This window comes from Notamacropus eugenii, chromosome 1, assembly GCF_028372415.1.
Source record: "Notamacropus eugenii isolate mMacEug1 chromosome 1, mMacEug1.pri_v2, whole genome shotgun sequence".
Lineage (NCBI taxonomy): Eukaryota > Metazoa > Chordata > Mammalia > Diprotodontia > Macropodidae > Notamacropus > Notamacropus eugenii.
The window spans coordinates 217262310-217277357 of NC_092872.1; the positions used below are offsets into that span (position 1 = coordinate 217262310).

Here is a 15048-nt window from a genome sequence, read left to right on the forward strand (position 1 = left end):
TGAGGCCCTCATTTCTTTTTCATCTTATTTCAACAAAAGAACCTTAGTTTACAAGTACCAAAATGTTTGGCTGACTGCACCAAAGCTCTCCTTTGTGGTCAGTATGTGCTAAGCATACCAATATCTTGTCTAAATTGGCAGCAGCAAACTCTGTGAAGGCTATTTGAGAAGAGGGAGCATGAGAACACTTGTTAGACCGATTGGGAGAGAGGTGACCTTATGAAAGGCAGGAGACAAAGTTTTTTGGGAGTGAAGGATTGACAATGCAGCTGCTTTCACATGTTTTCAGTATCCACTCCTCCTTCTGCCACCAGCCTAGCACTGGCCCTGACCCCTGATCAAGTCACATCTGGGCTAACACAAAAGGCTTCTAAATGGTATCTGATTCCGAACCCTCCCCTTTCAAATGCATAAAATGTGCATCCCTTAACCTGGCATCTGAGGTTTTCCAGTGTATCAAACCTACTCCTTCCAGGCTTACTTGTACTATTCCTGACACAATGCCTTGTGTGCTGCAGGCTGTGCCCCTCACTGCTCCCCACTTATGTCCTGTGCTTTGCTGCCTCCACTGCAGTGTATTCTCAAGTCCATAACAAAGTGCAGATAGGTATGGCTGTGGGGGATGTAGAGGGAAAGGAAAAAAATTTGGAAAATTGATCCAATATAAAGAAATGAGACTAAAAGCTTGCATACCGCAGAGAAGATTCAAACCCAACAAACATGAACACTTTCTTAAAGAAACATAAGGACTTGGCAAAAAAATGATATTAACTATTAAGTTAGGAAATGACAAACTAATAATGTAGGAGTCATTTCAGTATGCATGCAATCAAAATTTACAACCAATTAGAAAGATAAACATGAGAAGATGACACTGCAGAATTATGACAGTTCCAACTTGACTTATTTTAAAAATTGATATTCAAAAATGTAAGTAAAGGGTTAAAGACACTGACTGATTATTACTATCTCTCAAAGCAGTTACTACAACATGGCAAACAAAAGTGCCCAGAAAAATCAGTTAACACCTGATCTCCTTGATAAACAGAAAGACGTCAGGCAAAACAGAAATTAAGATTTGTAAAAACATCAAGGAAGATTAGAAGTGGCTCTGCCATTCTCTCTGCCAAATCAGTCTGCACCGAGTTTGCTGTGAACCCCAACTGAGCCAGATTACTCCAAGCACATCTCTAACTGAAACTAGAAGGAGGTCTACCAAGATACACAAAATGGAGCAGAACTGGTAGCACTTCAAGAGTGACCTATCATCAACAATGGTGGAACTGCCACATTTAGACTAAGACATTAGCACTGGGCAGAATTATAAAAAAGTAGAAATGATAAGTCAGGAAGAATGGCTTGAACCAGATAAAAAGGTGCTGTAGGCAATAATTCCAAAGGGACCAATTGTTCCAGACTGCAAAGAAGAGAATATACTAAAGCCAAAAAAAAAAAAGCATAATATTTTTTAAAAGTGATGAGAACAGCAATAATTATTTATTATCCTTACTTTTTCATTTCTTTAACATCTTAGAAATAAGTGGAATGTGAAAAATATAGGATACTACTGAATTTATTTTCCCCATCCCTTTTCCCAAAAATTTTACTTAGTAAAACTAAACTGTACCTTAATATCCTTCCTTCTTTCATTTATATAGACAGGATTTACTGATAGAAACAACAAGAGAAAACTATTCAACAATCAATCTTCTGATTGTCAATATTGAAAGGTATTTGACAGTCACAGAGAAGACCAGGTGAAGAGGGATTTCCTCTACATAAGGTCCTCCAGACACACTGTTATCATCCTGCACTAAAGTAGGTAGGTGGGTAACAAGCATTTATTAAGCACTTACTATGTACCAGGGACAGTGCCCAGTAAGCCCCAGAATTGTTTAGGGCTTCCTCAAAGATGATCATGGCACCCAAGAGATCCGTGTCAATATCTACAAAGGAAAACCAAATGGATGAAAAGAGGTGGCCAGACTATAACAGAGTTGGATAGGCAGTCCAATGAATTAGCCCATTAGCATGTGTCTTGGACAGGGAGTGAGGAGGAACAGTAACTAGAATTAGACAGGAGAAAGACAGTATACTGGACTGTACTGGGAACAGTAGACAGTATTTTTAACTATCTCCAGCTACTTCCTGACACAACCCCCCATATTTCTGACACCAGAAGAGTTTACAGAGGCATAGAGGGTACGAAGAATTGGGCTCCAAGATCTGTGGCCAAGCCTTGTCTGTGAACCCCTCCTGGCTGGATTACTTGGGGAAGGTCACATCACTCCTCAGAAGGTGCCAGTCTGCATCCAGAAAGCAAACTTCTTCAGTGGAATCACCTTCATACCAAATATATCACAGACCATGTTAAAAATCAGAGTATCAAATGCTCTGAAAATGTGAGATTGTGGGGTGACCCAGAGAGCAAGAGATGCACAACAGACATCAGCAGTTTACATGTGCAACCTATCAGCAATATATGATTTCAGCCTCCTGAAGCAGCAAAAGGGTTTAGGAAGTCCACGGTCAGAAAAAGAGAAGACATATGGGTGAAAGCAAGAGATGAAGGAGAGGCAGTTGTTCACCAGCACCTACAGGGGCACCTTGGGAAGAGAGGCACAATAATTCTATAGATGAGAAGGCATGCCTGCACTGATACTTAGACAAGAACCAAGCAAATAAGTATCTTTTCCCCTACATTAAGAGTATAAAAATTAATTCACACTGTGTGTCAGAGACCACCCTCCAAAAAAGCAGAACAGGAAGAAGGGAATATTCCCTGGTTTGTGTACATACACCAGAATATATTACTTTTTAAGAGAAAATCTGATATCCTGTAAAATGAAAGCACTTGAAGCTGATCCCTTCTCTAGTACTTACATAGTGTCCTATGGTACTGGCATAGGTGTCTGCAATCCAAGACATCTCTCTTTCACCTGTGCTCATATCAGGAGCAGGAACATCAACACCAGGTCCTGTTTGCAGAAGACAAAGGCCAATGCAATAAATTTTTAACCTAAATCAACACAAGCTAGTGACAGGAAAAGCAAGTACCCTTTATAACAAAAGCCAATCTACCCTAAAATTTGTTTGAACAGTCCACATAATGACTTGACTTATTACCTTTTCACTGTAAACAGAAAGCCAAATCTTTTAAAAAGCATTCAGCAATGTATTTCAATTTCTTTTGGAAAAATATGTTGTGTGTTGATCGACTGGGCAAACAAAACAAACCCATGATTGATTTTTAAAGTAGATACAGTGGAAAGAACATGGATCAGTCAAGGTATTCTCACCCTTGCCCTCCTACTAGAAAGCTATACAAACATAGGCAATGCACTTAACTCTCTGGTACTCCAGCAGCCCCCTCCCTCCATCTGTATATCTGCTACAATACCCCTCCACACTACCACCTACCTCACAAGGTTGCTGTGAGAATAAAAATCAGACTGTCAAGTATTTTTGCTATTTAAATAAAGCCTCATCACAGGGACGAAAAAAAAAGTCTTCTAAGGTAAGAATAAGTATAAAGAAAAATCTAATTTCCCTCAATTTTACATTGTGAAAATTATGTTGCACATCTGGACTACTGAATAGACCAGCCAAAAACTTAACCACCACTCAGATCATTATTTCTATATGAAAATGTAATCTGAGTGCTAAAGACTAATAAACTTTTGAGGCTCTAAGCTGCAGACTGACCCACTCAGTCACCAGGAATTCTGTCTTGATTTTCTATCTGTATCACTAATGGTTTAGCACACTGTTTGGCACATAATAGGGGCTTAATAAGTGCTTTTTTCATTCATTCTTAACATTGTACATCATGAAAGCTAAGCTGGAGAAGGCCCAGAAAAGACAAGAAAAATGACTGGTGGATAGGAAGACTTCTATGTAAGGAGAGACCAACAAATTAAGAGAAAAAGGATGATTTAAAAGTGTATGGTATCTTGAAACATCAAGGTAAACATCTCAGAAAACTAGAAACCTCAAAATATCAGTTTTGACACAAATAATAAACAGAAATATGGCAAAAAAATTATTTTCCTTTTTTAACTCAAGATTTACTTCCTTCTTGCAAATATATAATCAATTATAACATATTAAGTGACAGCACTTTTTCCAAATAACTGAAAAAAACAAAAACACAATGTCTAAGAGTTTTAGGCACATTTTTTTATTGTGCTCTTATTCTTTGAAAACTGGTCATCTACAGGTGGTCTGGCCAATAACTATTTTCAAAACAGCTATTATCATCTTTTACAGCAAATTTGAAGAATATAGGGGTCATTATTTGCCATATGTGGTGCAGTCTGAAGGTGGGTTTAAAAACCTAGAAAAATTAATTCATAAGGCTTATTAAAGAAGCTAGGGATATGATATCCAACTACTTTCATCTGGTGTATTTAACCTTTGAAGCCTGTCATCAAGGAGGACAATTACTTACTCCCACAAAATGTTCGCTGATATTACTGTCACAAAGGGATTCACCATTGGTCTAATAAAATATGACAGCATGTTCTTTTCACTGTGGACACCAGTTTAGCTAATATACCCTCATACCTGTTGAGGAAAATTGCTAAGACCTTATGTGATCCATTTTTTATTTCTCCCACAAATAAGGCATGTTTCCAAATTCATACAATTTCATTTTCATTACTTTTTAAAATTGGCAACTCAATCCCCTCACACCCCAGATCTAATGAAAGATGAATTTGGGAGATCAGAACAACGAAACTATCCTTAATAGAAATGGGAATTATCTTTTTAAAGTGCTTCATGGTTTCATCACTATGGATACTCCCATCACTGATGCAGATTAAAATCACTCCATGACTTATTAACAATATCCATAAATAACAACTTTAATATAGTTCTTGAAACTTTGCAAAGCATTTTATAAAAATAAATTGCTATGGCCAAAAAAATTTTAACTGGTAGCCAGTCAAGTCTTTAGTGATAAAGTTCTCTCTCTGACTAAGCAAGGGCGATCCTCAGAAGCCAATGTCTATTCCTACACCCATATTTGGATATCCAGCACAGGCTGGAAGGACCCAGGGTCACTTCTATGTCATGAAGAAGAAATGGAGATCTTTAGGAGAGGTGGACTCCAGAGAGGTGCCCTGTAAATTCTAAAGAACTATACCAATTAAAGGAAAATCTACTTTTAACAAGAAAGTAGGATCCAGAATTAACTGGGAGAGATGCAGAATTAGGTATGTTTCAGCCAATAAATGCTGGGACAATGCCCAGACAATCTACCAGCACAGGCCATCACCACTATCTTCTAGATTGCCCTGTGCCCACCTCCCATCCTCTTTTCAACTCAACTGATGATTTGACTGATATGGAAAGTTCCCAGTGAAGAAATTCTGCCAATACAGACAGGCACTGGGGCTGTAGAATAACAGTCTAAAAAACTGCAGGCACTGAGAGGTTAAATGACATCCAAGGCAGGGCCTGAAATTCCATCAGGTACAATGACCAACTTTTAATCCAATCTGGATCTGTCAATGATGGTTCAAAGGATAGTTTCAAGTAACTATCTTAAGCCATCAGGTTTTTTTCCTTTGCTTCTGGAAATAGGTTATAATTTTTAAAAATAAAAAAATTCTATTTAGGGATCATTTCTAAAAGGAATGAGACCACTTACAAATGCCTTAAGAAGGTATAGCCACAGCTCCTTTAGATGTGTGTAATTAATTGCTAACTCACCTCAATCTTTTTTCTCTCTCTAAACCCTCCTCTCTTGGTGACATCACCTTATCATCGTTATGAAGAGGATTCCCCGTTCTTGGTGTCTAGTCCCGGCCTCTCCCCTGAGCTCCATGCTTGTCACACTGCCAAAGGCCCACTGTCTAGTTTGAACAGGATGTCCGGGAGGCACCTCAAAGTCAACATGTTCAAAACAGAGCTCGTAGCCTCAGGGTCACTCTCCATGTTTCCAACAGATCTATGTGACTTTAGGATCTCTCGAGCCTTCTTCTATGTTCCTCTCCTCCATATGTACTCTGAGATGTGAAGTCACCTCATGCCTTCACATTGGCTGTCTCCATGCCTGGGGGCCCTCCCTCCTACCCCTGCCTCCTAGAATCCCTACAATTTTCAAAACCTTAGCTAAGTGCTGCCTTCTCCATGATGCTTTTCCTGACTCATTCTAGGGCTGGGTCACTTCTCACAAAAGGACTTTGCTTTCATTTGTACATATTTCATATATAAGGCTATCTTCATCATTAGAACATAATAAGCTCCTTGAGAACAGAATAAATGCTTTTTAATTGAATACATTTTTATTTCATGGAAGAAACAACTGTGAGCTTCATTCTGTACAGTTCTAATTGCATACAGACTGACTGGGAGCACACTAGAACTATTCTGTGAACAGATGTTATAGGGAGTAGCACCACTTGGAATTAAGTACATGCATCATGATTATCAAAAAAAGGACAACTCTCAGTATCAGTTGAGACGAATGCCAGACTAAATGCTTAAAGTATGTAAAGATGAACACCTAGAAAATGAAGTCTGATTTAGAAAGCACAGCACAGCATCACTCAAAGAGTCCTGGCCTGGCCTGGAAGGAACAAATGGGAACTCACAGCAGAGCTGAAAGAAGTCTTGGCACAACTGGGCTAGAAATCAGATGTAAGACTGCATATCAAGGTCCCTAGCCTCTCCCTTCAACCTCAGTTTCCTCATTTATAAAATGGAAATAATATCATTTGCCCTATCCACCTCAAATGTCCTCAAAGGACTGCTGTCAGGAAAATGGTTTGAGGTAAAGCCTAGGCCACCATGTGAGTAAGTAAATAATTATAATACATACCAATAAAGCCCTTTTTTGCTAGTTCCATAGTAAACCTTCTTGTGATCTTTTCCAACTCATAATCCTATAAGGAAACATATATTTTTGGTCCAGTTATATATTTAAACCTTAAAAGCAATAGGATCTTCACATATGCAAAGTCAACTGGAAAGCAGTCAGACCCTCAGAAGGGTCATGTCTCACAGTTCTGTGGGCCTTTTTGACTGGGCAGCCATTTTGCAATTTCTAGGCAGCTTATCACAGCCTAACTGAGAGACCTCTTCACAATGGGGTCACATTCAGGACTGTTTGAGTTATGTCTAGCTATCATTATATTTTGAATATCTAACATGTTCAGAGTTGGTTTGGGGGTAGCTTAGAAAGCATTGGGAGCCCAAATACATTGAGCTATATGGTTGCCTCAGAACTGAAAAGACTGTTTATTTTTTGTAACAGGATAAAATCTAACAATATAAAAGGACTTAAAACTATTTATTATAGCATTTGAGATAAACAAAAAGAAATCAAAAAACAAAAACCTCAATTTTAAAAAAACTATTTAATAAAAACAGTGGCTTCCAATGAACAGGGATCTACCTCTTTACCTGAGGAAAAGCTCCACCAAGTAGGTGACTTTTTAGCATTTTACCAAATGAGTAACTTATTTACTTGTTTTTCCATCTGTCTTTTAAGCAACAGGGTTCATTACTCTCACCTCTGGGGAAAGGGGAAATCAACTGGGAAAACAGCAACACCGAAGGGCAGAGGGAACATTATTCTAATCCTCACGTACACATAAGGTAGAACTTACTGAATACTGCTTGGGATTGATTTTAACACCAGCTTTGGCTCCTCCAAATGGCACATCTGAAGCAAAATGGGGAAGAAAAAACCAAATTGAATACTTAAAGAGTAAAAATGTTTTCAAATTTTAAATTCAGAATTCAATCTTTCTCCTAAATCTCAATAATTGATAATTATGTCCTATCCAAATCACTTCTAACTTTCTAATACAATAAGGCCTGTAAGAATTTTTTGTGGCTTTATCTGTTTAATCAGAATTTCTATCACATTCAAATTTGTTAATAGTTATTTAATTCAGTTTTACAGTAAAATGCAATGAATTCTTTCAAGAATTTTTTGTAAATACATGAAAATAAAAGTTACTAGAGTAAATGAAAGTTTACCCACATAAAAAGAAACTCTTGGAAATATCAACAGAAGGAAACACATATGCCTCAAAAGCCACAGTAAAAAATTCAAAAAATTAATAATGCTTCTAATGACAATTTAGTTTCAATTCCTTACGCTACAGTACCTTGTTAAAAATAACATTCAAACATCACTTTTCTCTCTAACACCTTAGAGCACTTTTAGAACATCCTACCACAAACAAAAAAGTTCTCTTACCAACCACAGCACATTTATAAGTCATCAGAGATGCCAAGGCTTTTACTTCATCCACACTAACATCTGTACTGTAACGGATACCTATAAAAATAGGTTTTAAAGAAGCATTATTTAAGAAGATCTACAGGTAGATTAAAAAAAAAAAACACCACATTTTTTTTCAACTAATAAGCCCTTATTTTCTCTCCCTTCACCATCCCCCCTCCCATAACAAATGTAGTCAAGCAAAACAAATTCCCACATTGGCCATGTCCAAACATGTGTGTCTCACTGGGCATCTTATGTCTATCACCATCTCTCTCTCTGGAGGGAGGTGGACAGCATGCATCATCACAGATTTCCTAGAGTTGTAGCTGGTTATAGCATTAATCAGAATTCTTCAAGTCTTCCCAAGTTCATCTTTGTAACATCGTTATTACTATATAAATTGTTCTCCTGGCTCTGTCTACTTCACTGATTCAACTCAATTCAATTCAATTCATATAGGCCTTCTCAAGGTTTCTCTGAAATCAACCCCTGCATCATTTCTTATGACACATTAGAATTACATGATGCTGATATTCCATTTCCCCCTTCCCTCCCCAACATCCAATAGAAAATCCTCTCATTCTGATGAGCCAATCCTCTAGCCTTTCACAACTGGGCCCCCTTCTCCCTTTCTCCCCCTCTGTTGTGCTCTGTGACCCAGTGGCACCAGCCTCCTTACTATTCCTCCCATAAGACACTCCATTTCCAGACTCTGGGTATTGCTCTCCCCTCATCTCTGCCTCTTGGCTTCCTTGACTTCCTTAAAGTCTCAGCTAAAATACTGTCTTCCCCAAGAAGCCTTACCTGATTTCCTCTTCATGCTTGTGTCTTCCTTCTACTGAATACATCTAATTTATATTTACTATCTTTTATTTATAAGATTACATATTTATATTTATTTATATTATAATATATTCTAATTATAATATAATTTATTATTTATTTTATCTATTTATTAAATTATCCAATTTATATTTTGTCTGTGATTCTTGACAGCAGACAATTTTTTGACTTTCATTGCATCCCTAGCACTTAACACCATGCCTAGCATACAGTAAATGCTTAATATATGCTTACTGACTGATGTCAGCCTCTTTTTTAACATTTTAAAACTGTTTGCACTAGTGATTATTGTATTTAACCAACACAATGCAAACACAATGTCTTTCATGGTAATGAGACCAACAGAAATAGAGTTGTATTCTCAGCATATAATCCCATCTTAAAATATCTGTTCCTATACAACGAAGTTTAAGTTACACTGCAGATTTAAACCACCTTCAAGTACAGTGGTGCTGACAATCATACTATTTTCCTACTGCCAATTATCTGCCTCCTGCCTTAGCTCGAGATATTGGTAGGAAGTGGTAAAAACAGCTCAACACCCTTCTCCATCTGTGAATAAGTGTTTACTCATGGGCAACTAGGCACTGCAAATGGACAGAGCACTCCATGCCTGTAATCAGGAGGACCCACACTGACCTCCCTCCCCCTCACACAGCCTTGTGTCTCTGCTTCTCCAGTGGCCAGGCCTCATACCTGTGAGGACACCTTCCTCATCTCTACCTCAAAGTTCAAATACCACCTTCTAAGCCTTAAATAACCTATTCCCCAATACAAGAGCCCTACCTATCTTGCACTTATTCTCATGTTATTCTGTAACATAACTTTTAAGTACTTGTTTCCCTGTTAGAAGGTAAGCCCCTTGACAAGAAGAGGCTAGTGGTGGTTGACACATAGAAAGCATTTACGAAATGCTTGTTGACTGAATGATGGTGAAGTAACTTGCCTGGTTTTGTCCAGCTAGTAACTGTCTGAGGCAAGTAACTGTCTGAGGCACAGCCCTCAAACCCAGGCCTAACCTCAAGTGCAATATTTAATTATACTTGCATGCATGTCAACACAGCTAATTTTGCATCTCATTATAGAGACACAGAGCACCTCTGGAAGAAGACTGCTGTTTTTGTACCAGGAATCAGCTTCATTTTGTTGATGTGACTTCCAAGCTCACCCACTCTCTTTCTCCTGATAAAATACTGGCCTAGCCCCATCAATAACAGGTCACACACTTCCCACCAAATGATAATAGAGTGGAATAAGGGTTCTTATCCGTTTGATTTTTCCTGCTCCGTGATAAGGAACATCAGAAGGCCCACTCTTATTTGGATTCTATGAAAGACATTATTTAATGAAACTTTCATGACAACTGATTAATGTTTCTTTATGATCACTAAGTCATCTCTGCTTATATGTTGAAAAAAATCTCACATCTTTAATATGTACAGGAGAGAACTGTATATATCAGGCACTTAAATGTTTATCTAATTTACATTTTAAAAATTCTTCATCTAGGCTTTTGATAAAATTTTTAAGAATCTAAAAATAACATGATTTCAAATTTCAGATAATGTAAACTATGCTTATTTACAATTCTACTATTTTTGCCAAACTATATAAAATAATCATTCAAATTCCCAGAAGCATCTTGCCTAAAATGTGACAATACCAGGATTTTTATTTTTTTCCCCAAATAACATCCTAAATTGAGTTTAGGTTTGGAAGTCTTAAAGGGTTCTAAAAGAATTACTTTACTACCTAGAGTCATGTCTTCAAAAAAAAAAAAAAGCCAAAAATAAAAAAATCCAGTAGCATTCTTTTTGTTCTTAATCATCAGGTGAGCTGGCAAGTACTTGCGTACCTAACTGCATTTAAAATTATGCTGATGGATCTTTTAAAGATGTATACTAGATTTAACTACTAGGCATTCAAGATGATCTGATGTTTTATATCAGGAGAGGTACAAAGTGACCTCAATCCTAAAATGTTTAACTGTTCAGAATTTAACTCATATGCAGACAAAAATCAGCCTATCTCAGAACATTCACAAGATGAGTAGCCTATAGGCAAGGGCCAACGTTTCTCAGAAGAGTTTCAGATTATCTTAAGTAAACTTTGTATTTCTCCCAATTCTACACAGTACACAGTATACACAGAATGGGAATTCAAATATTTACTCATTTAGTACTGTTCATAATCAAGTAACCAAAAGCAGTTATTCCTAATGATAATATAGGCATTCTCCACACAAATGAAGAGACATAAAGACTACAAAACAAGGAAAATGCCCATTAAAAAGGCCTGCAAATCATAACATGAGTCAGAAACCAACTATGACTGTTCTATGGATTACAGAGGAAAACACTCAAGTTTCCACTGGATGAGACCCAGGAATATTCTTATTTACAAAGTAAAAAAAAAAATTACTAACCACACCCAGTCAGAACTCAACTGCAAAGCAACAGAGCAGGAGACAAGGCTACAAAATGATCTATTTTTAAAAACCATTCTATTTTTCTTCCTAAATGTTTTAAATTTTCTTTTGTCTTTACATCAGTCATTCCAGCGGGGTAGGGAGGAGAATCTGCTTTAACTCTAAGTTGAATCTTTCTCAAGAGCATTTTCTAAAAGGGGGAATGTTTTAAAATGCTTTTAGTTCATTCTTTAAACATTTATTAATCATCTACTATATGCCTGACATTGAGGGACTAGGCTAAGTGCCTGAGATACAAAAAAGCAAAAACACACAAAAAACAGTCCCTGCCCTCAAGCTCACAAAATAATCAACTGTAAAAGAAGAACTTTAGGACATGAGTACAAAAGAATGGGCAATTTTCCCCCTTTTCCTCTTTTAACATAGATCTTAGGGATTACCCTTTGTAACCAATTGAAAACTGAAATTATTCATTTTTGCTCAGTTAAATCAATGTAACTTTTTTTGATTGAGGAAAATCATTAACACTGTTAAATAAAAATGAGACCAACAACTGCTTAAGGGAAATATCACTTAGTTTATTTAAGGGAAATATCATTTAGTTTATTAATAATTATTTCAAGATAAGTCTAAACACAAAATCCAACTTTGGGGAAAAGTATGCTGCTTGTGCATTGAGTTTATGTCCCATCATACTTTCCATTTTAATCACTGCAAAACAAAATTGATTTTTATATCAGGTTTGGAGAGCAAGGGGAGATCTAGCTAATCTCTTAAACAAACCTATGGCTTTGCTTATTGGATTCACCCAGATGGTCTAAGGTTCATTGCAAATATAAATCTTTATGACCTTATCATAGAGGTGTAAGGCAGTCAAGCCCTAGATTTAGGGTGCTCAGTTAAGAATGTAGTGGAAGAGATAAGAGTTTATAATAGAAACCTCACCAGAAAAGGCATGGTAAAGGTAGGTATATCAAAACAGAATCTGGACAAACTTTACATATTTCTTTTTTGCATGACCACATCATCAAATGGCAGTTTGGACATGTTTCCCCACATTAAAAAAAAGGGATGTTTTCTGAAGTCCTGTCTGCCTCTAAGAGTCCAGGAATCTTCTTAAGACACCTCCCAGGACTTAGCACAAGGTCATGAACAAAATAACAAGTACCAGCACATTGCTGAACAGTCTTTTTTATATCAAGTTTTTGTGGGGTTTCATGGACTTCTTTTCTAATTGAATGTGTGACACAGAGAGTGTTCACATACAGAAAACCAGAATTATGTCAAAGAAAAAAGGATGACTCCAGGTGAACTTACTCTGACAAAAGGAACCATGTATATTACTAAGCTAGAAAATGAACAAGTTGCCAGGTTTCTTATATTTTGCTTTTGTACTAAAGTTAAAAAAAGAAGTTACTGATAATTCATCAAGTAGTACCAAGAACTCTCATGAGTTCTAGTGAGCTAATCCATTCTTAACAGTTTCAAGAAATAGTTTTATATGGGTGATTCCCAAATCTACTCTCTAGCCAAGGATGCTCAACCTACGTTGAGCCCTTATTTCCAATGATCACTTGGGATATGCTCTGCCGTGGCCTCCAACACTGTATGCTCAAAGTTCATCCCTTTCCTCCAAATAAGCTCTTCTTCCCAGGATTCTTTCTGTCTCTAGGTACCACCAATCTTTTAGTATCTCAAACTATCAACTTCTATCCTTTGGACTTTTTCAGAAACATACTTTTTATTAACCCTTCCCTGTCATCTTCACCATCATCCAGGATATCAGGGCTGAGCCCTATAAGAGGGAGACAGTGTGCTATGCTATATTGTAGTGGAAAGAACTCTAGGTCCTATCCACTCCACTGAGTTACCTTGAAGAATTTTAACTCTAGGACTCGGCTTCCTCATGTGTAAAATGAGGAATTACAGAAATTACAATTATTTCTAACATTTTAATACTATTATTAACAGAGCTGGTTTTCCTGCCTTCACAATCTTAGAGAACCAGGGTACTGGTCAGATGAATCTTCCTAAAAACATTACTTTCAAAATCCAGGCCCCAGAACCAGAAATAGTAGAAGCTGCAGAAAGGCAGATTTTCGTAAAGACAAACTTCCTCACAATGAGGGACTATCCAAAAGGACTCCCCAGGGAAGTGCTTTGTTCTTCCATAACTAGAGTTCTCCAGGCACCAGCCATGTGATTACTTGGAAGAGAGCTTGTTGGACTTCCTGTTTAGGTACAGGTAGGACAAGAGGCCTCCCCAAGTCCCTTCTACCTCAGATTCTGCAATTCTTCTCCACTAGTCAAGGAACTAGAAAAATTTTCCCTTGCTTATTTTATCAAGTACAAACTTCTCCACCTAGCTTTCCAGGACATTCCTAATATGATCCTGCTCTGCTCATCCATCTGTAATCTCAATTCAATGAGGATTTTTCAGTGTCTATTTATTATGCATAAGGTCCTCACTGAAGTTCTAGTCTAATGTCTCATTATAGCATGGTCATGTGCCAACCAGGAGGAATGTTGATGATTCTTCAATTGCTGTCAGGTTAAGTTTGGTGTGTTGTAGACCGTGGCCAAGAGATCAAGTGAAGGTGATGAATTTGGAGGTCACAACAATCCTCAAAGAACATCTAAGATTTATGTTTGTTCCTACAGAATGCATACTTAGAATCAATTAAGTATAGATCCTTAGAGAATGTTAAAGTAGTAATTATTAATTCATATAAAATTTAAAAATGTTCCTTTATTACCTATATGAATTTAGAAATCAGAGCTATAGGAAATGCCTTCACCTGGAATGAACACTCAAGTAGACTCTACAGTTAATTTTACTTAAATTATTACTATTAATTTATTAATAATTATTTGTAAGGCAAATTATTTATTATAAAATCATATACAATTATTCACTTGATTCTGCCCCTTCATTAAAACTTGGCCAGGACTCAAAATACAACACTTTTAAGCTGCATTCCTCTCTACTTTCTGCTCATGTTGAAACAGAAAAGAGCTGCGTTCCTAATGATCTTGGATAGGCATTACTAAATCTTTATTTGGGTCACATCTACTTAACTTCTAGCAAAGGAAGGAATTCTGAAAAATTGGAAACTCTTAAAGACTTTCATAAAGAATAGTGTGATTCCCAGGGAAAGAAAAGCAAGTTCACAGCTAACTAATACACATTCCTTTGCTTTTTAAGGTGAGTGAGGGTAGACAGGGAGAAAGGAAGCTATTTAAAAATTACTCCTTTGAAAAAAGCTGGGGAAACCACCTAACATAGTGCCTTGCTTCTAGCAGGTACTTAATGAATGTTTACCTATGTCTCAGATAATTAGAGTCTTACTCTTTAAAAATTAAAAACTTGTTTTAGCTCTTTTCATGAGTCTCCAAAAATGTACTGTATATTACAGTAATTTACAGCATATTACTGTGTATTAGAGTAATTTTTTTTTTGTTCTGAATCTGTGCTTTCATGGGGATGGAGTAGGTGTTCTGAATCCAAGGCCTACGAACTTTAATTTTAAAA

General features: G+C 36.9%; 1 protein-coding gene across 1 annotated transcript in view; it reads right to left on the reverse strand.

The window, feature by feature from the left end:
• GLUD1 (glutamate dehydrogenase 1) overlaps nt 1–15048 on the reverse strand; it is a 35676-nt gene that overhangs the window by 13725 nt on the left and 6903 nt on the right. Inside the window, exons 2-5 of the mRNA XM_072627320.1 lie at nt 8219–8299; nt 7620–7675; nt 6830–6893; nt 2884–2978 (exon numbers count right to left, since the gene is read on the reverse strand). Coding sequence (XP_072483421.1) covers nt 2884–2978; nt 6830–6893; nt 7620–7675; nt 8219–8299 — 296 coding nt within the window. The remainder of the gene's footprint in view (nt 1–2883; nt 2979–6829; nt 6894–7619; nt 7676–8218; nt 8300–15048) is intronic.